Source organism: Eleutherodactylus coqui, chromosome 5 (assembly GCF_035609145.1).
Source record: "Eleutherodactylus coqui strain aEleCoq1 chromosome 5, aEleCoq1.hap1, whole genome shotgun sequence".
Classification (NCBI taxonomy): domain Eukaryota; kingdom Metazoa; phylum Chordata; class Amphibia; order Anura; family Eleutherodactylidae; genus Eleutherodactylus; species Eleutherodactylus coqui.
In genome coordinates, this window is record NC_089841.1 from 27,499,771 (window position 1) to 27,526,861 (window position 27,091).

At 46.7% G+C, this 27,091-nt stretch overlaps 2 protein-coding genes across 3 annotated transcripts in view; both read left to right on the forward strand.

Moving 5' to 3' along the window:
- The window catches only part of LOC136629122 (zinc finger protein 135-like), a 489,576-nt gene that overhangs the window by 88,093 nt on the left and 374,392 nt on the right, over positions 1-27,091 (forward strand). The gene's annotated exons all lie outside the window — the stretch shown is intronic.
- On the forward strand, positions 28-22,143 carry LOC136629181 (oocyte zinc finger protein XlCOF7.1-like). 2 transcript variants are annotated; one of them, XM_066605344.1, is made up of 3 exons: positions 28-132; positions 5,307-5,409; positions 20,590-22,143. In XM_066605344.1, the coding sequence occupies exons 2-3, from the start codon at positions 5,328-5,330 to the stop codon at positions 21,912-21,914; spliced, it is 1,407 nt and encodes a 468-aa protein (XP_066461441.1). In that variant the 5' UTR covers positions 28-132; positions 5,307-5,327; the 3' UTR covers positions 21,915-22,143. The 2 variants fall into 2 exon arrangements, with proteins under 2 accessions (XP_066461441.1, XP_066461442.1); XM_066605345.1 differs by lacking the exon at positions 28-132 and having other exon boundaries at positions 5,316-5,409; positions 20,590-20,646; positions 20,748-22,143.

A 27,091-nucleotide genomic window follows, 5' to 3' on the forward strand; every position in this document is an offset into this window, starting at 1 on the left:
AAATACATGGAGACTTTATTATCTGTATGTAAAGAATGACTTCAGTGTCCGTCTGTGTTTCCTGCAGTTCCATCCAGTAAGAGAAGCCCACCAGAGAGATGTCCCCGTCCTCTTCTTCCACAGGACCATCAGGTAGATGGAGATGTCCCTCTGATCTGTAGAAGGCTGTGAAGCTCTTGTCTTCAGTCTTATTAGATGTCTTCTACTTGTGTGATGAGGCCGGTGGAGATGGCAGGATTACCGCTGACCAGAGATATTAGATCAGTTGTGTCAAATTCATGACTTCAAAGGGCTGATTGTAATTGTAAAATTGTAAATAAGGTAGCACATGCACTGGAACCTTAATTTGATATAAATGCATTAAATGAAGTACTTGGGGAAAGAATGATCAAGGTCGGCTTTTGCTAAAATATGATCATTTTTTGACCACTCAACAAACCACAAGTAAACAATGCAACAGAATTTTGAACCCTGTAATACATGCAGGGTATATTTCTAAAGCTGAAAACATGGGTAAAAGTTAAATAATTAAAAATATACAGATAGTCCCCTACTTGCCAACATTCGATTTACGAATTTCGCTAGATACGAACTATCTGTCCTGCACAGTATGATGTCATGCTATTGCATTACATCATACTGTGCAGGGACCAGGCAGGCTTCTATCAAGCCTGATAGAAGCCTGTCCGGTCAGATCACAGGACGCTGTGCGGTTGCTAGGCAGCCGGGGGCCTTCTGAAAGGCCCTAGGGCTGTCTATGCAGTGCACCTATCAAGCCGTGCACTTGATGAGCACTCTGCATAGGCAGCCCTGGGGCCTTTCAGGAGGTCCCCGGCTGCCTAGCAACCGCACAGCGTCCTGTGATCTCATCGTGGGACGCTGTACGGGCCCCCTGAACGTCAGAACTGTTAACACTTTAAATACCGCTCTGACAGCGGTATTTAAAGTGTTAACAGTTCCGACAAGCGGTGCGGCTCGTCGGAACTGCTGCCGCCGGGTGCCCACTGTAAGAAACAGCCTGCACCCGACGTTGTATGGAGCAGGATCCACCCGCGATCCCGCTCCATACAACCATTTGTTCGAACTTGCGAACAGGCTCCTGGAACGGAACCTGTTCGTAAGTCGGGGACTAACTGTATTTCTGTCTTTCCCTTAAAGCACCACTCTGGCAAAAAACACATTTTCCCATCCCTGTACCCCTCTGCTTTTCTGCTGTGTTCTAAATGTCTCTGCATATTTCCTATACATTGCAGTTACTTCCATGCAGTGCAGTCTTCTGTCTGCTTACCAGGCACTGTTCTGATGTTAAGATCTGTCCCTGCTTTGTCTTCCAATCTTCTAAGCTATCAATCCTATGGTGCATCAATATTACATGATTAGTTAGTACCATCTCTGCCTGCTGGGAGGTGGTATTATTAACTTCTGCATTCACCTAAATAAGCTATAGACCACGAGTATACAGTCAGGTGACTGTTCACTATGGATAGGTGAATTTATAATAAGAAATTAGGGAAAACATACCCATGTTCAGAAACATACCCCTAATCTTATGTCTGTATGCAAAGGCGGGCCCAAACTGAATGGAACAGCCGGTGGCTTTCAGAACAGACATTTTGCTTGAAGGTGTTTTAGGCCCATTGCTCACATGTAGAGCCCCTGAGTGGCCAAAACAACAGAGAACCCCCATAAATGACCCAATTTCAAAGACTAGACCCCTTAACAAATTCACCTTGCTAGCATGGGGAATTAGAGCGATTGTTCTATAGTATCTACAGACCTTGACATCACCCTTCTTAGGCAGTGAAATGAAACTGATCTTTCCCAATCCTTTGGCCATATACAGGTGCTCCAGATTGCCCGCCATAGTGTTATTAGGGCAGCTCATGGGACTGGTTAGAGCAGCTCTGCAATGATTCTATTGATGCCAGATGTTTTGCTGTCTGGTAGCTGCCTCATCGCCCACTTCACTTTCCAACAGGTCTGGTTCCAGATCCTCTTGGCTCCCATGTTCCTCTGCATGGTCACTGCCACGCTGACTTATAGTCCTTCTGTATATTCTTTCCATCTCTTCTTGATGTCTTGCTGGTCATGGATTTCATTCCCATCATGGTCCTTTATGGCTGCTTGGCAGGCAGAGAAAGGCTTCTTCATCTTTTTCACAATGGCAAATAATTCCCTTGTTTGACCCTTCTTAAAGGCCAATTCAAGGCTCCTGCATCGGGCGTTCAGGAAATCTTTGTTGTCTTTTCTTTGAAAGCTCTACCTGTGCTTCATTGATTTAACTAAAAAGTCTTTTGAGCATGATAAGCTTTGGAAAGCACTGAGGGAGGTAGGAGTACCAGCTCACCGGATCACATTGTCAGGTCTCTCAAGAACAATTAAAAAGCCACAGTGAAAACCAACTATCGGGATACAGAATGGTTCAAGGGCACAGGACAAGGATGCATCCTCTTTCTTTTTTACCTCTATGCGGAAGTGATCCTGAGGTGGCTGGACATAAATGATCAGGGTATTGGGTTGAAAATAGATGGAAGAGCCATCAGTAATCTAAGATACAGACGCGGGCAGCTGAGACAGCGAAGTATCTGAAGAAACTAATCCTGAAGCTAAAAGAAAATGAGAAGATGGGACTTCACTTAAACATCAACAAGACAGAGATGATGACTACTGCTAACAAGGAAGTCCACATAAAAGTCAACAACAAGGAAATTAAAGCAGTTAATGGTTTCTTATTCCTTGGGTCCCTCATTTATGGTGGCAGCTTGGCAGATAAAACTAAGTGTCGATTAGCACTGGAATGTACGGCTTTAGTGACCATGGACCCAATATGGGAGTGCAAGGATGTCTTAGTCACCATCAAATGAAGGTTAATCACAAGCATCATCTTCCTGATTGCAACATATGGCTGTGCGATAACAGGCAGAAGAAAAATAGACACTTTTGAGCTGTGGTTTTGGAGAAAGCTGCTACGAATACCATAGACAGCTAGGGTCACCAGCAAAGCTGTCCTGGACAGTATCAACCCAGAGGTGACCCTGAAAGGCAAGATCATGGGACTGACTGACTTTGGACACATGATGAGAGTGAATTCACTGGAAAAAGAGATGTTACTCGAAATGGTCAGTGGTAAAAGGAACCTGGGAAGACAAAAGATATGTTTTCTGGACACCATCAAGAAGGACACGGGAATGGAATCAGGCAATGGAAAGCAGCCATAGAGAATAGAGAAGCATGGAGTGGATTGGCCTACAGAGTATCCAAGAGTCGGAGATGACTGAATGGATAGAATTAGAAATGGAACTGCTGTTTGCCTGTTAATCCACCTGGTGATTAAGATTATGTTTGACAAATGCAATGTTTAAAGGATCTGACAGATTCGCTTTAAACTACAGTTATGGTTTCATAGGAGCAGAAGCACAGAATCCAGCAATGTAAACCTTGTGCTACCTACATACGTCTGATAACGATATCTGGCCTAGAAGCTCTGCCTCATATGGAGCTCGCCAGCGTGCATTTTACCTGCAGATGCAAAGGTGTTTTCATGGCAAAAACGCCTCCCATCACTTCTGGGAAGTAGCGATCGGCAAATGTTTCCCATTGTTTTCAGTGGGAAGCATTGCATCGCATGCCGCGGGATGTGGTTTCCTGTGTCATTGAAAACCATATGCAATGTGCTCTGAGGAAAGCAAAAAGATAGAACATGCAGTGATTTTATTTTCCTTCCCGCACGGCACAAGTCTCGTGATTTTCTTGACCGTGTGAAAGTGAGCATATGCTTACTCTCCTTGCCATACCTGCGGACAGCAGGGGAATACCAAGGAGAATAAGTATAGGACTTGCATCGCTGGATTCAGCGCTTCAGCTCCTATGAGCCCTTAAATTTAGTTTATGGGACTCATAGGAGCGGACAAGGCAGTGCAGATTTTGGAAGTGCTACAGCCACTACGTGTGCACAGGATATGCCAGAAATGCCAACTTTGGGATCCTCGCCTGTTGTGAGAGTGAGGGTCTACCTTCTTGTGTGATGCATTCCCAATATAATACAAATACATTAGTAGCCTGCACAAAAGCACAGCCAACACCCAACATATGCATTATAGCCAGCTGTAGGTACTCCACACACATACAATCCTGCCTTTACACTCAGGGCAGACCACTTAAACCATGCACGCAAAACAAAAATTCTGGGTGAAGGCTCGTGTCCCAGAATGGCGAGTAGATGACAATCAATGATATTAGAGGCTTCCTCAAAGTGATAGTTTAGTCTAACTACGTTCACAACGTATGGTCCTCTAGACCCGCTTATAATTTCTACCCCTGGTCCCGGGGAGTCAGTGGTTTAATTACCTGATATGTCCAATTAAATTTGAACACTATTTATATGTTACCAGACTCATTGGGCAGAACTGTTGCTTCTACATTTTCCTGGGGTGCGAGCATGTGACAATTCCCTTGGACCTCTGAATGACCCAGGGTGATAATTCTACTTCATTTCATAAGGACATAAAACTTCACATGGATAACATCCATATCCAATTAGAAATGTTATCACTTGGCCTTCCCTAAGGACCCCAATCATGTCAGAATTGAGAACCAGGAACACCAGGACTGCGACGGTAACAAGAGGGGATCCTCTACGTCTAAAGGAAAGAAGGTTTTATCACCAACTCAGAAGGGGGTTCTTAACTGTAAGAGCAGTGAGACCCTGGAACTCTCTGCCTGAGGAAGTGACAAAATCGATAGAGGAGTTTAAGAAGGGACTAGATGTCTTTTTAGAGTGCTACGATACTACAGGATATAGACATTTAATAACCAGAAAGGTTGGGATCTTCCACTCATCCACCTTAGAGGCAGGTAGGAACTTTTACAAATATTGATCCAGTGATTGTTCTGACTGACACTATGGAGTTGAGAAGGAATTTTTTTCCCCCAAAAAAATGAGCAAATTGGCTACTGCCTCCATTAGGGTTTCTTTTTCTTTTTTTTGCCGCCTTCCTCTGGATCAACAAGCGGGAGTGGGTGGAAACGGGCTGAACAGGATGGACACTTGTCTTTTTTCAGCCTAGCATACTATTTTACTATGTTAGATGAGCTCCAAATCAAATGTCATGAACCCGGTGACAGAATCCCTTTAACGAGCAGTTGTAATCTAAGTAAATCTGCACCCACTTTGACATGACTCTGATAACTACTGCTGTCAGGTCATTTTTGGTCATCATGATGATTAATGACCTTTTCTGGTCATGTAAAACCTTCCACATGACTTCTCCAACCGTCTGCTGACTCTTACAATATTTGTCTCACAGCTTTTGTTCCAGGATGAAGATATGACTGATATTAATACTACAGAGACAAATGTGAGGGGCGATCAGTGGTGTAAAGAGGGGATTCCTACAGGTAACCGCCCAGGTGAGTAGTAACCACTAAATACAGCAGAGAAGAGTCACAGATTCTCCTCGGTCAGCGGCTGCAGATAGTTATGTAGATTCCATGGCGACCTAGAGCAAAACTAAGAATGCCCCTCCCCCACTGGGATAAATATAATATTATATTTTCTTATCTATGGAGTCAGACTGCTACTATGACTTCTTGCAGCCAAAACTTGCTTCAGCGCACTCTCCCCATCAAGCTGCCCACTATAGTTTCACTAGGTAATAGTGCCACCCCTCCCCCCACTGTTGTGATCTCCCTTTATGTAATAGTGCCCCCTGCTGTTGCCTCAGTTAGTAATGCGACTTCCTCTGAGACTCCGAACATTGGTATAGCTAGAGTCCTATGGGCCCAAGAGCAAAGTTTAAACACCAAAAGATTTAATTCCATATAATTCATGTCCATCTCCAAAAGGCAGCATCATACTTTTATGTCCCTCAAACTACTCCCTCATCCTCCAAGGTCCTGCAAACAGTCCCTATCATCCTCCAAAATGCTCACATCATATTCCACTGTACCCCAAACAGCCCCCATGCTCATCAATGTACCTGAACAGACCCCATTATCCTCCACTTTTCCCCATCATTCTCAGTTGTGTTGTGTGCTCTCTCACCGGCTCACAATGTGACCTCACTTCTTTCCCCCCGACGCGGTCACTCAACTACAGTGAACACTGGAGCCTGGAGGGAGGTCACTCTTTCAGCCTGTGAGAGAGAGCGGGACACAGCAGTACCGTGAGTAAGACTGTCAGAACTAGTAGCGGCAGGAGCCGTCGTACCTTTGAGAGCGGGGGCAAACTAGGTGGCCATAAACATGTGTGGGGCAACCCAGCTTGGTTGTCACCTGCCCCCCTGCCCCCGGCCTAGTCCTGGTCTGACATGACAGGATATAGAATTATTGTATGTACTAAGCTGTCTTATAGATGAGCAGCTCTATATTTGCCGTATACTGTGTGTTACTGACATCCGGCTTCATGGGAGATTTTATGCGAGTTCTTTATGGAAAAACAGAAACTGATCTCCGTGCAAAAATGGCCGAACTCCATCTGTATGGAAAATACTATTTCTGTAGCATGGGCTCGGAGATCTACCGGGAACAGGAACCCAGAGGTTGTACAGGACTCTGCTGTCCAGTACTTTTCATGTTGTTGATGAAAACCAGAATTTGTTGCTTGTAAGTCCCGATTCACATATGCTGGTTTTGGTGATGTTTTCTGCACCGACAAATATTTGGTGTTTAACCCCTTAGTGAAGAAGCCTGTTTGCGCCTTAGTGGTGGAGCCAAATTTTGGAAATCTGACATGTGTCACTTAACCCCTTAATGACACGGCCTATTTTGGCGTTGAGGACCAAGCGATTTTTGGTATTTTGCCATCTCCATTTTTTCAAAAGCCATAACTTTTTTTTTATTTTTCCGTCGACGCGGCCGTATAAGGGCTTGTTTTTTGCGTGGCGCACTGTAGTTTTTATCGTTGCCACTTTTGGGTACATAGACCATATCGTAAAACTTTTATTATTTTTTTTATGATAACAGGGAGAGAAAACACATCAATTCTGACATAGATTTTGTTGTTTTTTTTACAGCGTTAATCATGCAGCATACATGACACACTAAATTTTTTTTGCGGGTCGGTACGGTTACAACGATACCAAAATTCTTATATTTTTTTTTAGGTTTTTACACTTTTTTGCAATAAAAAGCCTTTTTTTTTTGGAAATCTTTTTTTTTTTCCTCTATAGCTGCATTCAAAGTCCTGTAACTTTTTTATTTTTTATGTACGAAGCTCTATGAGGGCTTATTTTTTGCGAGATGAGTTGTTTTTATTGGTACCATTTTGGGGAATGTATGGCTTTTTTGATCACTTTTATTGCATTTTTTGTGAGGCAAAATGCTAAAAATTAGCATTTTGCCTCTGTCTTTTAGCGTTTTGTTTTTTTACAGTTTTTGTTGTACAAAATAAAAAGCATGTTCACCTTTTTGTACACGTCGTTACGGAGGCGTCAATACTAAATATGTGGGGTTTTAATTTTTTTTTACCTTTTTTTATGCTAATATTAGAAAAAGCATAAAAAAGGGGTTGTTTTACATTTTTTTTTTACATTTTTCTTTTCTTTTTTTTTCACTATTTGAGTCCCTCTGAGGGACTTGCAGCACTGTTCCTATGATCGCTGTCATAAGGCATGGCAGAGCAGAAGCTCTGCCATGCCTTATCGCTTATACAGCGATCATAGGCTTAGGCAATACAGGACGCCAGTGTCTGGCATCCTGTTGCCATGATGACAGGCCGGGCTCTCGCGATGATATCGTGAGAGCCGGCCGGAGACACAGAGGGAGCGCGCTCCCTCTGTGAACTCCTTCCCTGCTGCGATCTAAGTAGATCTCCGATGCCCCCCCCCCCCCCCCCGCTGTTGCAGCGGGACGCCGGCTGTGATTGACAGCCGGATCCCGCTGCGGGATAGCGCGAGGTCAGTCATGATCTCGCGCTATCCCGAGGACGTACCGGTACGTCATTTTGCGCGAAGTACCAGGCTCCCATGACTTACCGGTACGTCATGGAGCGGGAAGGGGTTAACATATTATAACTCCGTAAAGGTTTTGCATATCCAAATGATTCTGACATTGTTTTTTCACCACATGTTGTACTTCATTTAGCTGGTAAAAATAGACCCATAGAATGTGTATATTTATTAAAAGTGCTAATATTGGGAAAATTTTGAAAAAAATTGTAATTTTTTTCACATTTTCAACTGTAATATATCAAATACGTGCAAACATACTGTACAATGTTTTGCTAAGATATATATTTCTATCTGTTCACTTTATTCTGAATACACTATCGGTTTTTTTTTTAACCATTTAGGAGACATACAAATTCAATATTAATTGTCAACTAGAGATGAGCGAGCATACTCGTCCGAGCTTGATGCTCGTTCGAGTATTAGCGTGTTCGAGATGCTCGTTACTAGAGGTGAGCACCACGCGATGTTCAAGTTACTTTCACTTTCATCTCTGAGACGTTAGCACGCTTTTCTGGCCAATAAAAAAGACAGGGAAGGCATTACAACTTCCTCCTGTGATGTTCCAGCCCTATACCACCCCCCTGCTGTGAGTGGCTGGGGAGATCAGGTGTCACCTGAGTATTAAAATCTGCCCCGCCCGCGGCTCGCCTCAGATGCATGCTGACATAGTTCAGGGAAAGTGCTGTCTTGCTGGAGTTGCTATAGGGAGAGTGTTAGGTGTAATATTAGGCTTCAAGAACCCCAACGGTCCTTCTTAGGGCCACATCTGACCGTGTGCAGTACTGTTGAGGCTGTGTTGCACAATTTTTTTTTTTTTTTCGGGCGTGCAGACCACAGCTCAGTCTGCAGTCATTGTACATAGTATAGGGGCAGTACTGGTGAGGCAGGGAAAGAGGAAAAGGTGAAAGAGATATACTGTCTATATAGGCAGTGGGGTTTTTCAAAAAAATTGGGGAAAAATACTCTTTGGGCTGCCTGGGACCGTGTTCAGTGTACTGCGTGTCTGCTGAGGGTAGTAGTCCTAATTAATATGCAGCAAAGCGTTACAGCAGGCTTGCGCAAAATTGTTTCCTGGCTCTGCTGTGCCGGTTACATCACCGCCGTCATAGCGCCAGAGGGAAACAGTATACAATATATACGCTGCATACAGTACCTGTCTGGTGTTTCAGCTCACCATTTAAACAAATTGAAGCTAAATACGTAAGGCGTACCACTGCCCTTTGGGCACTTGACTGCTTCTGCGCTGTGAATTCCACTAGCTCAGTCCTACGCACGTACGTCTCACTGCAGGCGTGCGCAAAATTCTTTCCTGCCTCTGCTGTGCGTTCCGTAAGCAAAGTCAGCCTCCAACCACAGGCCAATAAGCGGCACATTTAATTACAGCATTCTGTTTCGGCTCTACTCGTAATACACCATGCTGAGGGGTAGGGGTAGGCATAGAGGATGTGGACGCGGGTGAGGACGCGGAGGCCCAAGTCAGGGTGTGGGCACAGGCCGAGCTCCTGGTCCAGGTGTATCGCAGCCGACTGCTGCGGGATTAGGAGAGAGGCAAGTTTCTGGGGTCCCCAGCTTCATATCACAATTTTTGGGTCCACGCGGTAGAACTTTATTACAAACTGAGCAGTGTGAGCAGGTCCTGTCATGGATGGCAGAAAGTGCATCGAGCAATCTATCTACCACCCAGTCTTCTACGCCGTCCACAGCTGCAACTCTGAATCCTCTGCCTGCTGCTCCTTCTTCCTCCCAGCCTCCTCACTCCATGAAAATGACACATTCTGAGGAGCAGGCAGACTCTCAGGAACTGTTCTCGGGCCCCTGCCCAGATTGGGCAGCACTGGTTCCTCCCCCTCCGGAGGAGTTTGTCGTGACCGATGCCCAACCTTTGGAAAGTTCCCGGGGTCCGGGGGATGAGGCTGGGGACTTCCGGCAACTCTCTCAAGAGCTTTCATTGGGTGAGGAGGACGATGACGATGAGACACAGTTGTCTATCAGTGAGGCAGTAGTAAGGGCAGTAAGTCCGAGGGAGCAGCGCACAGAGGATTTGGAGGAAGAGCAGCTGGACGATGAGGTGACTGACCCCACCTGGTGTGATAAGCCAACTGAGGACAGGTCTTCAGAGGGGGAGGCAATTGCAGCCACAGGACAGGTTGGAAGAGGCAGTGGGGTGGCCAGGGGTAGAGGCATGGCAAGAGCGAATAATCCTCCAGCTGTTTCCCAAAGCACCCCCTCGCGCCAAGCCACCGTGCAGAGGCCAAGGTGTTCTAAGGTGTGGCAGTTTTTCACTGAGACGGCAGACGACCAACGAACAGTGGTGTGCAACCTTTGTCGCGCCAAGATCAGCCGGGGAGCCACCACCACCAGCCTCACCACCACCAGCATGCGCAGGCATATGATGGTCAAGCACCCCACAAGGTGGGACGAAGGCCGTTCACCGCCTCCGGTTTGCACCACTGCCTCTCCCCCTGTGCCCCAACCTGCCACTGAGATCCAACCCACCTCTCAGGACACAGGCACGACCGTCTCCCGGGCCTGCACCCACACCCTCACCTCCGCTGTCCTCAGCCCCATCCAGCAATGTCTCTAAGCGCAGCGCACAGCCGTCGCTAGTGCAACTGTTTGAGCGCAAGCGGACGCGGCCGCACACTTAAGTGTTAAACGTGCACATTGCCAAATTGAATCGCCTTGAGATGCTGCCGTATAGGCTTGTGGAAACGGAGGCTTTCAAAAACATGATGGCGGCGGCGGCCCCGCGCTACTCGGTTCCCAGTCGCCACTACTTTTCCCGATGTGCCGTCCCAGCCCTGCACGACCACGTCTCCCGCAACATTGTACGCGCCCTCACCAACGCGGTTACTGCCAAGGTCCACTTAACAACGGACACGTGGACAAGCACAGGCGGGCAGGGCCACTATATCTCCCTGACGGCACATTGGGTGAATTTAGTGGAGGCTGGGACCGAGTCATAGCCTGGGACCGCTCACGTCCTACCCACCCCCAGAATTGCGGGCCCCAGCTCGGTGGTGGTCTCTGCGGCGGTGTATGCTTCCTCCATTAAACCACCCTCCTCCTCCTCCTACGCAACCTCTGTCTCGCAATCAAGATGTGTTAGCAGCAGCACGTCGCCAGCAGTCGGTGTCGCGCGGCGTGGCAGCACAGCGGTGGGCAAGCGTCAGCAGGCTGTGCTGAAACTACTCAGCTTAGGAGAGAAGAGGCACACGGCCCACGAACTGCTGCAGGGTCTGACAGAGCAGACCGACCGCTGGCTTTCGCCGCTGAGCCTCCAACCGGGCATGGTCGTGTGTGACAACGGCCGTAACCTGGTGGCGGCTCTGCAGCTCGGCAGCCTCACGCACGTGCCATGCCTGGCCCACGTCTTTAATTTGGTGGTTCAGCGGGTTTTGAAAAGCTACCCACGCTTGTCAGACCTGCTCGGAAAGGTGCGCCGGGTCAGCGCACATTTCCGCAAGTCCAACACGAACGCTGCAACCCTGCGGACCCTGCAACATCGGTTTAATCTGCCAGTGCACCGACTGCTGTGCGACGTGCCCACACGGTGGAACTCTACGCTCCACATGTTGGCCAGGCTCTATGAGCAGCGTAGAGCTATAATGGAATACCAACTCCAACATGGGCGCGCGTAGTGGGAGTCAGCCTCCTCAATTCTTTACAGAAGAGTGGGCCTGGTTGGCAGACATCTGCCAGGTCCTTGGAAACTTTGAGGAGTCTACCCAGATGGTGAGCGGCGATGCTGCAATCATTAGCGTCACCATTCCTCTGCTATGCCTCTTGAGAAGTTCCCTGCAAAGCATAAAGGCAGACGCTTTGTGCTCGGAAACGGAGGCGGGGGAAGAGAGTATGTCGCTGGATAGTCAGAGTACCCTTATGTCTATATCTCAGCGCGTTTTGGAGGAGGCGGAGGAGCATGAGGAGGAGGGGGAAGAGACAGCTTGGCCCACTGCGGAGGGTACCCCTGCTGCTTGCCTGTCATCCTTTCAGCGTGTATGGCCTGAGGAGGAGGAGGATCCAGAAAGTGATCTTCCTAGTGAGGACAGCCATGTGTTGCATACAGGTACCCTGGCACACATGGCGGACTTCATGTTAGGATGCCTTTCTCGGGACCCTCGCGTTACACGCATTCTGGCCACTACGGATTACTGGGTGTACACACTGCTTGACCCACGGTATAAGGAGAACCTTTCCACTCTCATACCCGAAGAGGAAAGAGGTTCGAGAGTGATGCTATACCACAGGACCCTGGTGGACAAATTGATGGTAAAATTCCCATCTGACAGCGCTAGTGGCAGAAGGCTCAGTTCCGAGGGCCAGATAGCAGGGCAGGCGTGGAGATCAAGCTGCATGTACAGCGCAGGCAGGGGAACACTGTCCAAGGCCTTTGCCAGCTTTATGGCTCCCCAGCAAGACTGTGTCACCGCTCCCCAGTCAAGGCTGAGTTGGCGGGAGCACTGTAAAAGGATGGTGAGGGAGTACGTAGCCGATCGCACGACCATCCTCCGGGACGCCTCTGCTCCCTACAACTACTGGGTGTGGAAGCTGGACACGTGGCCTGAACTCGCGCTGTATGCCCCGGAGGTTCTTGCTTGTCCTGCGGCTAGCGTCTTGTCAGAGAGGGTGTTTAGTGCGGCTGGGGGAATCATCACGGATAAGCGTACCCGCCTGTCAACTGACAGTGCGGACAGGCTTACACTCATAAAGATGGATGGAAGCATTGTTCTCTATCACCATAAAAAACGGGGACCTTTTAGCTTCATCAATCTGAGTATTATATTCATCCTCCTCCTCCTGCTCCTCCTCCTCCTGAAACCTCACGTAATCACGCCGAACGGGCAATTTTTCTTAGGCCCACGAGGCTCAGTCATATTACTTTTGTAAACAATGTTTAAACGTTTCAATTCTCATTAAAGCGTTGAAACTTGCACCTGAACCAATTTTTATTTTAACTGAGCTGCCTCCAGGCCTAGTTACAAATTAAGCCACATTAACCAAAGCGATTAATGGGTTTCACCTGCCCTCTTGGTTGGGCATGGGCAATTTTTCTGAGGTACATTAGTACTGTTGGTACACCAATTTTTTTGGGCCATCGCCTGCAGTGTAATCCTAGTAATTTTTATGGGCTTCGCCTGCACTCATGGTACAGCAAGGTGTGTGGGGTTGGCCTACACTTTTGCTACATAAATGTAACTGGGGCCTTGTCTATACTGCAACTACTGAAATGTGAAAGAGACTGTTATCTCCCTAAACTGCTGCAACGGGAATGTTACTGTGGCCTGTCTTGACTGCTACTGCTAATGAAATGGAACGAAGACTGTGCTCCCCCTATACTGCTGCTTCAGAATTGTTACTGGGGCCTGTCTTGACTGCTACTATTATAGAAATGGAACTAAGACTGTGCTCCCCCTATACTGCTGCTTCGGAATTGTTACTGGGGCCTGTCTTGACTGCTACTATTACAGAAATGGAACTAAGACTGTGCTCCCCCTATACTGCTGCTAGTGATATGTTACTGGGGCCTGTCTGGACTGCTACTACTACTGAAATGGAACTAAGACTGTGCTCCCCCCAAAATGCTGCTAGTGATATGTTACTGGGGCCTGTCCTAATGCTACCGCTGAAATGTTACTAATTCTGGGCTCTGCCTATACCGCTGCTAATGCTATGTCACTGGGGTGTGGAAACGGAGGCTTCCCAAAGACATGATGGTGACGAGGCCATTTCCCACCAACGCGGTTACTGTTAAGGTGCATATAACCACGGAAACGTGGAAAGGACACGTACTGCCTCAAAAACATCCCCCACCTCCTCCTAGAATGAAAATATTCTTGGCAAATACCTTTGCATTGGTCCGTCTGGTGGCAGTCCAAGAATTTCACCTTTACCAACACAACAAGAGAGCCCCCCCCGCCACGGCCCACTTAATCCTGGCTACATTCCAAAAACCAACTAAATAAAACCGCGCTACTAGGTCCGCAGTCGCCACCACATTGCCACCAACGCGGTTACTGTTAAGGTACATATTACCAGTCTGACTGGGGCATGCAGTGTGGGCCGAAGCCCACCTGTATTGTATGTGACGTTAGCTGTGCTGAGCAGGGCACTGCAATAGGATTTATTTATGTACCGCCGGTGGATTTCAGGGAGCCACCCATGCTGTGGGTCCGCAGGGACTTCACATTAGGGATTTGTACCTGCCAGTGTCTATGTATTAAAAACCCCAGTCAGACTTGGGCATGCAGTGTGGGCCGAAGCCCACCTGCATTAAACCTGACATTACCTCAGCTGTGCTGGGCACTGCAATGGGATATATTTATGTTCCGCCGGTGTCTTCCTGGGACCCACCCATGCTGTCGGTCCACACGGAGTTATAACTGCATGTGTCTACTTATAAAGAACCCCAGTCTGACTGGGGCATGCAGTGTGGGCCGAAGCCCACCTGCATTAAACCTGACGTTACACACGCACGCCATTCTGCGCATACACACGCACGCCATTCTGCGCATACACACGCACGCCATTCTGCGCATACACACGCACGCCATTCTGCGCATACACACGCACGCCATTCTGCGCATACACACGCACGCCATTCTGCGCATACACACGCACGCCATTCTGCGCATACACACGCACGCCATTCTGCGCATACACACGCACGCCATTCTGCGCATACACACGCACGCCATTCTGCGCATACACAGGCACGCCATTCTGCGCATACACACGCACGCCATTCTGCGCATACATCCGCACGCCATTCTGCGCATACATCCGCACGCCATTCTGCGCATACACACGCACGCCATTCTGCGCATACACACGCACGCCATTCTGCGCATACATCCGCACGCCATTTTGCGCATACATCCGCACGCCATTCTGCGCATACATCCGCATGCCATTCTGCGCATACACACGCACGCCATTCTGCGCATACACACGCACAGACACACACCATTCTGCACATACACCCGCACAGGCACACACGATTTTAAACATATACGCACACTATTAGACATACAGACACACACATATATATACACACACACAAGGACACTTCTGCATTTTGATACAAATATTTATACTTACCTGCATCCAATATGGTCCCACTGGCAGGTATACTGGCTGCTCTCAGTCCTTCTTGGGGCGGTGAGAGGAGGTCAGCACTGACCAGGCTCTCACCCTGCAGCTGCTCCTCCTCAGCGTCGCTCTCCTCGCTGCAGAGATCATGTTCTCTGCAGTCTTCTTCCCTCCACCGCATCCGTTGTCAGTCTGCTATTGGCACTCCTCTATTACTGTCTGCAGTAGACAGAACAAGCCGAGAGAAGATCGCCTACTAACAGCAGCACGGAGGGGTGAGGGAACTTACTGCACAGCTGGTGGGCCACAGAAAATGAGGCGGCGGGACGGATTCGGCCCGCGGGCCTTGTGTTTGACACCTGTGCCTTAGTGTATTCACTGATGGGGGTCAGGAGTATTATGACCCCACAGTTTCTCTTCAGGAATTAATGCAATTTAGAGGAGAAAAAATACAATTTCATATTTTTTTAAATACGTAATTTTTAACACAGGACTTTTTTCTATAGTGCACATGAAAATGAGGATTTACACCTCAAAATGCATACCCCTGTTTGTCCTGTGTTCAGAAACATACCCATTGTGGCCCTAATCTTCTGTCCATATGCACAACGGGGCCAAAACTGAAAAGAGCAGCCGATGGCTTTCAGATCAGACATTTTGCTTGAAGGCGTTTTAGGCCCCATTGCTCTCTTGTAGACCCCTTGAGGGGCCAAAATGCAGAGGACCCCCACAAATGACCTCATTTTGGAAACTAGACCTCTTAGCGCATTAATCTAGGGGTGTACTGCGTATTTTGACCCAACAGTTTTTGAATGAATCAAAGCAAAGCAGAAGGAAAAAAATTACGATTTTTGTTTTTTTGGCAATTATGTCATTTTAAAAATAGGTTTTTTTTGTACAGTGTTCATAGGAATAAAGACTTTCACCCCAAAATGTATACCCCCATTTGTCCCATGTTCATAAATATACCCATTGTGGCCCTAATCTTCTGTCTGAATGCACAACAGGGCGCAAACTGAACTGAGCGTCAAAGGCAGGGGTAACACAGGGCGGATTTGCCGCGGTTCTGCCGCAGCAGATCCGACCGCGGCCGCTAATCTCGGGATTAGCCAGCCATGTGGACGAGGTTTCTCAGAAACCTCGTCCACACGGGACAGCTAATCCGCAGCGGTAAATCCGGCTGAAACCGCAGCTGCGGCCGGCGCAGCCGCGGTTTCCAAAGATTGAGCATGTCTATTTACTTTCGTTTTTTTGTTTATTTATGTTACGGCCGCGCTGTCCTCTATGGGAGAGCTGCTTCAAAGCCGCCGCGGCTTAAACCACGGCGGTTCTCCCGGCGGAAATCTCTCTTGCTGCGGCCAAACCGCGAGATTTCCGACGAAAATCCGCCCTGTGTGACCCCAGCCTAACTGTTTTTTAGCTTTTACGTGATCACCATTATCCATTGGATAATGGTGATCACGTGACCGAAGACTGCTCACTGCGGCCACCCGTGACATCTCCAAACTCTTGGCTACCTTTAGTAGCCAGGAGCAAGGAGATATTAAATTTCCTCTTGCCCTCCACAGCTTCTGTGCTTGCGTCCCCCATCTTGGCGACAGGCGCTTGCGCCAAAACTGTGAAAAGGTCCGGGAATAAGGATCCCGTCAGGGGACATTGCCGGTGGCCTTATTTAAGTAATTTCACCTCCCCTCACGGATCCGATCCATGACGGGAGGTGAAAATTGAGCTTTTTTTTAACTTTTACGTGATCGCGGTTATCCATTGGATAACGGCGATCATGTGACTGGGAAAAGCGTACCATGGCACCCCATGAAATCTCCAGGCTCTTGGCTACATTTAGTAGCCAGGTGCGGGGAGATTTTAAATTACCCCGCCAATCTGCAGCTTTTGCGCCTGCATCCGCCATTTTGGCAACAGACGCGTGCACAGAAGTCGGGCAACGTCCGCGAAAAAATCTGGGGGCTTTAGGTACCATTCTTCTGATGAGAATGACTAAGAGCCATAAATAAAAACGTGAAGTTACCCCTAGTCAGAATGCACTGTACCTTCTCCTTTACAACTCTCCTCCTTAAAAGCTTTCCTCGTGAAAACTAGGGCGGACTTAGGTTCTTTGACAAACCTTCATGAGCATGCATGTAATGCCTAACCTTCCTTTCTTTACAGAGACCTGTGGTAGGACTTGGACACTAAACTTGTATGGGGTCCTCCCATTAGTCCCATATAATGCCACACAAGCAGTGGTACATGACGTCCCTCTTTTTATATAGGACAATCGTCACTAGGTGGATCACATTGACTTTTGTGACATTCATCTATTGTCCTGCTAGTATATTGTGTTACGGGTATTCCCCTTTTTAGTCTCAGGATTTGACCTACATAAGGTTCGATAATGGGTCTGCCGTGATGGATGACTGTTCTCCAGTTGTGGTTGCAGGCTTCAACACTTCAACAGATGACCCTCCGCTTTATCTGGAATAACTCTATCCCCAGAGTATCATGTTCCACTTTGTACAGACATAGGCAACAAAAGGTTTGGGAACCCCACAGCTTACAAAATACTACCAGGCAGCCCAGATGGCCCAGTTAGCCTCCCTACACTCCACCACAAATGCCCCTCTTTGGCTTTCAATAGAGCCCATGGAAATTCAACCCCTCAGAGTATATTCACTATTATGGATCCCCCCGACTCAAAGGCCTGCAATATCTAATCCAATTATAAAACATTCTCTTAGAGTTTGGGACTCCATAAAATACTCCGGGAATCTGCTCTCCCCTCATCTACCCCTGCTGCCACTCTTACATAATTTATTTTCACCAGGTCATGACTCCCCTTTAGCTTTTCAAAATTGGACACATAGAAGTATTACTAAGGTTCACCATTTACTCTCTCGGGAAGGTGTGACTACGTTCCTCATCCTACAGAAACACAAAGACATGCCATCCTCGGAAATATTCCGCTATTTACAGTTAAAAAACTGGTTGTCCTCCCTATTGAAAAATACAAAATCTCCACACATCCTTACTCCCTTTGAATCCTTCTGCCTTAAACACCCGCAGGCAAAAGGTCTTATCTCTCAAATATACTCGAACCTTGTTCACACTACATATGGCACACAATTATCATATGTAACCAAGTGGGAACGGGACTTGGGGGATATTCTAAGTGAGGAGGAGTGATCTCAGATTTGGAGCTCTACTAATCAAGGGATCCGTAACATATTAATGTTGGAAACTTCACATAAACTCCTTCTATGTTGGTATTTGGTCCCCACCCGAATTGCACATGTGGTTTTTGGCTACTCTAAAGAATGTTTCAGAGGTTGTTCTTCCCCTTGAGACATGCTCCATATATGGTCCTCCTGCCCCAGAATCAAAAGATTTTGGATTAGAACCTACTCCTTAATTTACTCGGTAATGTACCATAACCTGCGCAAAAATCCTTGGGATGCCCTGCTGAACAAAGTGATCAAGAATATACCCCCAAATTCCAGAAAATTGATTTCTTTTCTGAGCTGCAAAACAAACTGTTGCCCATTCCTGGCATGAAGCTTCTCTGGACTTTTCTGAAGCTAAACACCACATGAATTGGTATCTGATAAATGAAAGGCTAACCTCGATAGCAGAAGACAAAAATGATAAATTTCTTAGTATATAGACTCCATTGATAAATTATGCCCTTCCTACAACGGGGATGAACCTACTTACCTAAATATGATTTTCTGGTGCCTTTTCCCCTGTGGGAGGTGGTCCTGAGAGAGAGGAAATACTCCGCCACCCCACCATCCCACTCTTCCCTTTTTCCCCCTGAAATACTATTTGGCCCTGGCCAGGCTATTGTTATTTAATGTAGAATATTCTTCTTGAAAATAGCACTGAAAGTTGTGAACTAAAATACCAATTGATTGCTATTATTTTGTTATACACCCCTTTTCAGAAGATACAAGGCTTGCAGCTACATTTTGGTATTAGGACTGGAAATCCTTCCATATGTTGTGCCTTTGTATGTATTTAATTGAAAACTCAATAAAAATTATTGTTATAAAATAAAAATATAATGCTTTTACACAGGCTGACAGTCGCTAGCATAATCACTTAAGGGGGCCATTATGGATGACAGTCAGCCTGACAGAGCAAGTGAGTGAGAATTGCTCACTCATCGAAGTCGCTTGGCTTGCAGCTCACTTAACCCCTTAGTGACCAGCTCATTGCCTTTTTACGTCCTGGCCTTCTGGGCTTAATTCCCAGAGGACGTAAAAATATGCCTCCTCTGGGAATGAAAGCCCTGCAGGCTCAGGACGTGATAGCCCCATGCTGCTGGTTACGGAGGTAGCCGATAGCACGGAGCTGTCATCCAGGGCCGCGGGACCCCACCCCCGCGATCGCGTTAAAGTTAACAAAAAGTTTTAAAAAGTTAAGATTTCAGCTCCCCTTACGGATCGGATCCGTAAGGGGAGCTGAGAGTACTCGCCCCCCCCGTCCTTCGCGCTGTCCGGCGTCTTCTTCGTTTTCCCCGGCCCTGCCGCCGGCGTCTGCGCATGTGTGCAAGACACATTACGTCATGCGCATAGAACCGGGAGGCCCGGGAAATTTAAAAACTCCCTGTTCCCGGCTAGTATGAGTAGCCGAGAGCAGGGAGCTGTCACCGGGAGCCGCTGTATGCGGTTCCCAGTCACATGATTGCTGCTATCCAATGGATAGCAGCGATCATGTAAAAGTTAAAAAAAGGTTGAAAAAGTGTAAAAAAAAGAAAAAAAAACAACTTTGTTTCATATCCCCTCATGGATCATGCCTTCCGTTGATGAACGAGACGACTCATCTGAAGCGACCAGAGACAGCATATGTCTTGAACATCGCTTGGACATTGTCAGAGATTTATCACTCTTCCCCTGTTTTGTAGAAACTTAACAGGAAGCAAGTAAGTAAAAGAGGTGTGGGGGGAGGTAGCGGTCTCCTTAGGTTATTATCCTCTATCAGGCAGCGGACGCAAGTTTAGCTACATTGGGGCCATGTGGTCACCTGTGCGGCCAAATGTCTGCTGTAGCAATTTCACAGGACGGCGGAGCCTAGACCACCCGTGTATGTGGTGGATACAGATCAGTTGTTGGTTCCTGTAGGAAATGGTCAGTTAAAGTGGATCAAGAGGATATATCAGGTATTTAGTCACTTAGAAGTAGTAGGCTCTTAATTTCCTTAATCATCAAATTGATAATAGATTATGACAGGACAAAAGGAGGTAGCGATCTGACAAGTGGTGGGCAGGTGATTGACGACCATATCCACTCTCTCCTGTAGCTGGAGGGGAGAGCCCGCTGGGAAGTGTCCCAGCCGTCAGCAGAGTGCGCCCAGCAACAGGAAGCAGCGGGTAGGGGCCCTTCTGTAAGTGCTGGTAGTCGGCAGCACATCGGACAGGAGTTCCAGAGGCAGCAGAGGACCAGATGATGATGATTACATTTTGTTACATGACTTGTTATTTGTATAGAAATGTCATAAAATATAATTTATAAGGTTTGTAGTATTAAAGAATAATCTGCTTTATTCTTGGCAGATGACGGTCCAAGGAGCTCAGAGGGAGATCTGATATCTGCAGATGGTAAAGCAGAAGGTTGTAGTATATCACAAGATATGCATGAAGAACCTGCCATTATGACAGATATCTCCTCCGCCCTTCACAGCCAAGATCCATCATCTGATCCTCTTCTACAGGTCCCATCTTCTGGTCCATCACACACTGATAAAGGTCACAGAAGGGGAGAACATCAAGAAACCCACACAGGGAAGAAGCCGTATTCGTGTAAACAATTTGCAGAACTTTTCAGAGTTAAATCACATCTACTTACAGATCAGAAAAGTCACACAGGAGAGAAGCAGTTTTCTTGTTCAGAATGTGGGATATGTTTCACAGATAAATCACATCTTGTAAATCATCAGAGAATTCACAAAGGAGAGAAGCCATTTTGTTGTTCAGAATGTGGGAAATGTTTTGCAGGAAAATCAACACTTGTTACACATCAAAGAATTCACACAGGCGAGAAGCAGTTTTCTTGTTCAGAATGTGGGAAATGTTTTGCAGGGAAATCAATCCTTGTTACACATGAGAGAATTCACACTGGAGAGAAGCCGTTTTCTTGTTCAGAATGTGGGAAATGTTTTTCAAGGAAATCAGCTCTATGCATACATCAGAGAATTCACACAGGAGAGAAGCCATTTTCTTGTTCAGAATGTGGGAAATGTTTTCCAGGGAAATATAGCCTTGTTACACATCAGAGTATTCACACCGGAGAAAAGCCATTTTCTTGTTCAGAATGTGGGAAATGTTTTGTAGTGAAATCAAGCCTTGTTACACATCAGAGAATTCACACCGGAGAAAAGCCATTTTCTTGTTCAGAATGTGGGAAATGTTTTGCAGGGAAATCAAGCCTTGTTATACATCAGAGTATTCACACTGGAGAAAAGCCATTTTCTTGTTCAGAATGTGGGAAATGTTTTGCCGTGCGATCAGACTTTGTTAGACATCAGAGAATTCACACAGGAGAGAAGCTGTTTTCTTGTTCAGAATGTGGGAAATGTTTTGCAGAGAAATCAAGCCTTGTTAAACATCAGAGAATTCACACAGGAGAGAAGCCGTTTTCTTGTTCAGAATGTGGGAAATGTTTTGCACATAAAGCAAGTCTAGTTCAGCATCAAAGAATTCACACAGGAAAAATGCCATTTTCTTGTTTAGAATGTGGGAAATGTTTTATGCAGGGCTCATATCTTGTTCAACATCAGAGAAGTCACACTGGAGAGAAGCCATTTTCTTGTTCAGATTGTGGGAAATGTTTTGCATATAAAGCAAGTCTAGTTCAGCATCAAAGGAATTCACACAGGTAAAAAGTAAATTGACATGTCATACACAAGAAAAGTGAAGCAATTTAGGGCACTAAGTGATGAGTAAGAAATGTATGTAATTACTGATAAACATCTGTTATCCAGAAACAAATAGCATCCAGATAACCCACCTTTATATCACCCGTGTACATAGACTATTTCACACTGATACATATAACTGCGTCTCTAAACTTGTTTCTAACTGTTGATAAAAGTTTACTTGTATAACTTACATGTTTGTATTTGGGCCGATCTTTCTTCTTCCTTTAGATGATGTTTCCTCAGAACTGATGGAGATGAGGGAGAGCTGGTACCCATTATGTGTATCAGTAGTGAGGGGAGAATCACTGCCGATCCCGGACTTTGTGAGGACATTTTTTGGTTTTGAGAATGATCCTTTCATAGATGATAACTATAAGAACCTTATTCCACCACTGAGCCTAGCAAGGGCGTCTCCCCTCCATCTCATCACTATAGGGTCATATACTAGGAAGAGTCGCACACAGTAATATACAGCTGTGATCACATGGGAAAGGTTCTACAACTTCTATTTACAATCTAATGCTAAAACCAAGTCTCTATTCAACTCTTCGGATAAAGAAAAGAAGGCAGAACTAAAAGTATGGTGAGACATGCATGCAGTCACTAAGTATAGCAAGTTGAAGATGTTCCGCAAGGGGTTACACTTAAAGGGGTTGTCCCGCGCCGAAACGTTTTTTTTTTTTTTTTCAGCAGTCCCCCCGTTCGGCGCGAGACAAACCCGATGCAGGGGTTAAAAAAGAACACCGAAGAGCTCCTGACCGCGCGTCAGAAAAAGCGGACTTTGACCCGTTATAAGGGCTCCCCCGGGGCCGAGAACAGCACCGCGGGCTCCACCACACCAGGAGCTTTGTGGCAAGACCTTCCGCGGGGCTCTAGCCGACAGTAAAAAATCGCGGCCTACAAGAACCGGCACATCCCCGGGCTAAATTTGTGGTCGCGACCGGCCGGAAGTCAAGGCCGGCCGCGAGAAACAACAGCAAGCTCCTTCCAGGGAGCACCGGAGGCGGCAGCGTGAACCCGTGGACTGATCGGGCAGACAAGACCAGCGCACAGCGATACCCGAAGGGGACCACATCCAGAACTGCAAGCAGAGGAGAGAAGCACAAGGTAACCCCTTCTGGGTGAGGTGCAGAGGCCCCGATATTCCGGAGATCGCGCTTCTGCTGCAGCCCCCACTGATCACACCACCGCTGCCAGCCCACATCCCCAGCAGCATACATTCATCAGGGGCGACCCCTCACAGAGCCTGAACAGCTGCTCTCCCCCCTCCCCACAGCCGTTACACAGCACAACTGAAGAGACTTACCGGGGACACTGCTTCCCGTCGGGCCGAATCCCCAGGCACAATACAGCAAGCAGACACAGCAGGGGACCGGTGCTCGGCCCCTGCCTGGGTGTGGAGCAGCAGACATCTCGCTCTCCCCAAGATAGGGGGAAAAAAAAAGAACCGTGTGCCATCTTGTTGCAGGCCAGCCGGCGTATACAGCTCAGACAAGATTAAAAGTACAATAGCACCACCTAGTGGACAAAACAGATAACTGCTGTTCCTGAGCATCTATTCATCCCTTCTGAAAAGGGAACTAACACAATAAAAAGGCAAATTAAGCAAAAGGGGTACAACATTGCCCAAGCCCCACACGCGCACACCCACCAAGCGACAAAGGCCCAAGAAAATCGCAGGAAGAAGCAGCAATACTTAAGGGTCTTAGCGCCCTAATTTTTTGGGAGATTAGAGTTCTACTCTCCACTTTTCTCAACCTGTGCAGCGAACTAACCTACGGTGCATTTAAATAAGCTCCCAATCTATACTTATCAGGGTATTAATGCAGTAAGGGATGGATTGGAGAATGCACCCCTAGTCCCTGCTCCTGCTGGAACCTCGCATCGTGATATGCAATACTAACTTACTCAAACCACTCTAGCACCCTTTGGCATTTTTTATAAATCCTTACACAACAATGGTGAAAACCAAAGGCAAGACCTCGCAATATCAACAGACCCCTTCTAGAACAACTCTACCAAGAATGTTCGCCTCACAATCTCAAACCGAAACTCTCTCCCCAACAACCTCCCAAGCCTCAATAGCAATAGAGTTATCCCCACCAAGAATACAGGAGGATCTCAACATGGAAGCCAGATGCGCTCACTGTAACCAAACCTCCCTTCTAGAGCAGATGACAAAGGTCTTTAAAAACGAACTTTCAGCCGCAGTCAAAGATTTTACCGAACAAGTCCGAGATCTGGGTCAGAGGACAGACGAATTGGAAAAAAAAACAGACGACATAGTGGAAACTATGGAAGCAGATCGCCAATATGTGGCCGACCTTGAAGCTAAAGTTGATCTATTAGAATCCAAGTACGAGGACTTAGAGAATAGATCTCGTCGTTCCAACATACGAATTAGAGGCCTGCCTGAAACCATTACAGCTCTAAAGGACACAGCAATCAACTTATTCTCAGCTATTCTTCCGCAAGTTGACCAGTCATCCTTTAGAATAGATAGGATTCACAGAGCATTGGCCCGACCACCCAGCCCAGACCTCCCAAGAGACGTAGTTCTTAAACTACATTACTATGAGGTCAGGGACCAACTGCTACTGGCGGCAAGAAATCTGACCTCATTTCCTGGACTACCCACATCAGTCCAACTATACGCGGACGTGGCCCCAACAACTCTGGCTAAGCGAAGAACCTTTAGACCAATTACACAGGCTCTGAGCTCAGCCAATATAAAGTACAAATGGGGGTTCCCATTCGCTCTCCATTTCCAACACCTCGAGAGGAACTATACAGCTAAATCTATGGAAGAGGCACTGGGGGCCCTAGAGAGGGCTCAAATACCGGTGGACAGATCAGAGGAAATCGGCCCCTCCCGTCCTCGCCCAGGAAGGACCTGGAGCAGGCCACGCCCTCTGAGAGGACTGCCAAGACCTACACCCCAAGATCGTGACACGGGACAGCCCAATCCCTCATGAAGAGAGAGGGGAAAGAAAAGAAAGAGAAGGAAATTATAGGAAATGCAGTCTATGTTGATGTTTTAGTTTTTTGCTAGTCAGGCAATAATCCTATCCTCACCTAATTAACGGAGTTTTTTGTACGGAGGTGGGGGAGGGAGGGCTATGGAAGACAGAGAAGATTTCATTGCCTGGCTGGCAATAGGTTTATGAGGCCAGACTGACAATGAAAGTTAAGATAACAACAAAGGCCCAAACAGGAGGTCTGTTTACTACTATGTTGTGGGTTATAAAGTTAAGAAAGCAACAAGATTAGAGATGCGAGTCCAGGAAGGATGGATAATTTCCCTGATCACTCAAAGATAAGCGACTCTCCCTTAAGGAGGGCCGTCTTCAATCTTGAAGAATCTGGTCCTAGGACCTGTAACGACTTAAAAGTTGTTCTTTTCGTGATGCCTCCTCAAGGGGAGACATCAAAGATTTGCATGTTTGTTTGTTTTGTTCTTGTTTTTGGAAATCTAGGTCTTCCATTCTATAAAGAAAACCGTAGAAAAACTAACCGCACCAAATTAAGGATTAGGGGGAAAAGAGAAGTAGAGCAACCACCCAAGACTACAAATGGTATGTATAGTCTCCCATAATGTACGGGGATTCAACTCCCCCAACAAAAGAAGGATGGCTTTTCTGTCATACTTGAAACACAAACCCGATGTGATCTGTATACAGGAAACCCACTTCTCCCATACCTCGGTCCCTAAATACTTCCACCAACACTATTCCAGACACTTCACAGCAACAGCACCAAAAAAACACAGAGGAGTCCTCACCCTACTACACAATTCTTTTCCGTTCCAAATGGAAGAGACAGATATAGACCAGGAAGGAAGATTTTGTATCTTGGTAGGAAAAATACACACACAACAGATGGTCATAGTTAATGTCTATGCGCCCTCAGAAAATCCAATCCCAACCCTACAGGTGGTCTCTCGGAAGCTTCTCAAATATACGCAACATAAAATCATATGGGCAGGCGACTTCAACTTCCCTTTCTCGGCAACCCTAGACAGATCAAACAACAACCCAGACAGATTCTCGATCCAACAAAGGAAAGATTGGGGAAACAAACTAGCACTACTGATGCTAGCGGACAGCTGGAGAGAAATACACGGCAACAGGAGAGGATACACCTTCTTCTCCTCAGCCAATCAGACATATTCGAGACTGGATTACATCCTAATGTCCACATCCCTCTTACCCACACTGGTAACATCAAGGCACTATCCATGCTCATGGTCAGATCATGACTTGGTATTAGCAGTGACACACAGCGACGAGACCCCCAAACCCAACTATAAATGGAGACTAAACGAAGCCCTTATCAGAGATCCTAATATCTCAAACCAAATCCAAAAACAAATTACAGATTTCTTCAGTCTGAATTCTACCCAAGAATCACACCCCCACTGGATATGGCTCGCTCATAAGGCAAGCATTAGAGGACAATTAATACGATTAGCATCGCAGAGAAAAAAGAAAAATCACAATCTTACTTAGCTCTAGAAAGGCGATTGTTCCTGCTTGAAACCTATAATCAAAGGAACCCCACAAGGGCCACGATTAAAGAAATTAGAGACATTAAGATTAAACTAAACATCCTACTATCAGACAAAGTTGAGCGAGCACTCCAGTGGACAGGTTATAAATATTACAAATACGCTAACAAACCAGACAGACTACTGGCCACAAAATTGAGAGAGAAACAGAGGACGAATTCAATATTCAAACTATACACCCCTCACAACACGACCACATCCAATCCAGACAAGATATACAAAGCATTTGCTACATATTACGCATCCCTGTATAAGGAACATAAAGGGAACATCGAGGCCGCAGGACCCTCCTTTATAGAATCCCTCCCACTTCCTACCTTAACCCAAAATCAGCGAGACCACCTAAACGGAGATATCACGATAGAAGAGATAAGGGAAGCCATAGACAACCTAAAGTTAGGGAAGGCCCCTGGCCCCGATGGCTACACGGCAATCTATTATAAAAAATACAAAGAATCCCTAATAGGACCACTACAAAGCCTTTTTCAATCACTGCAAAAGGGTGATACCCCTCCCCAAGAATTTTTAAATTCTAATCTAACAGTTATACCCAAGGCCAAAAAAGATCCTC

Excerpts from the sequence above, each read along its gene's own strand:
- LOC136629181 (XM_066605344.1), top strand. The coding sequence starts at position 5,328 with ATGACTGATATTAATACTACAGAGACAAATGTGAGGGGCGATCAGTGG. Across the intron at positions 5,410-20,589 it reads TCCTACAGGTAACCGCCCAG|ATGACGGTCCAAGGAGCTCA; the intron begins GTGAGTAGTAAC and ends TATTCTTGGCAG.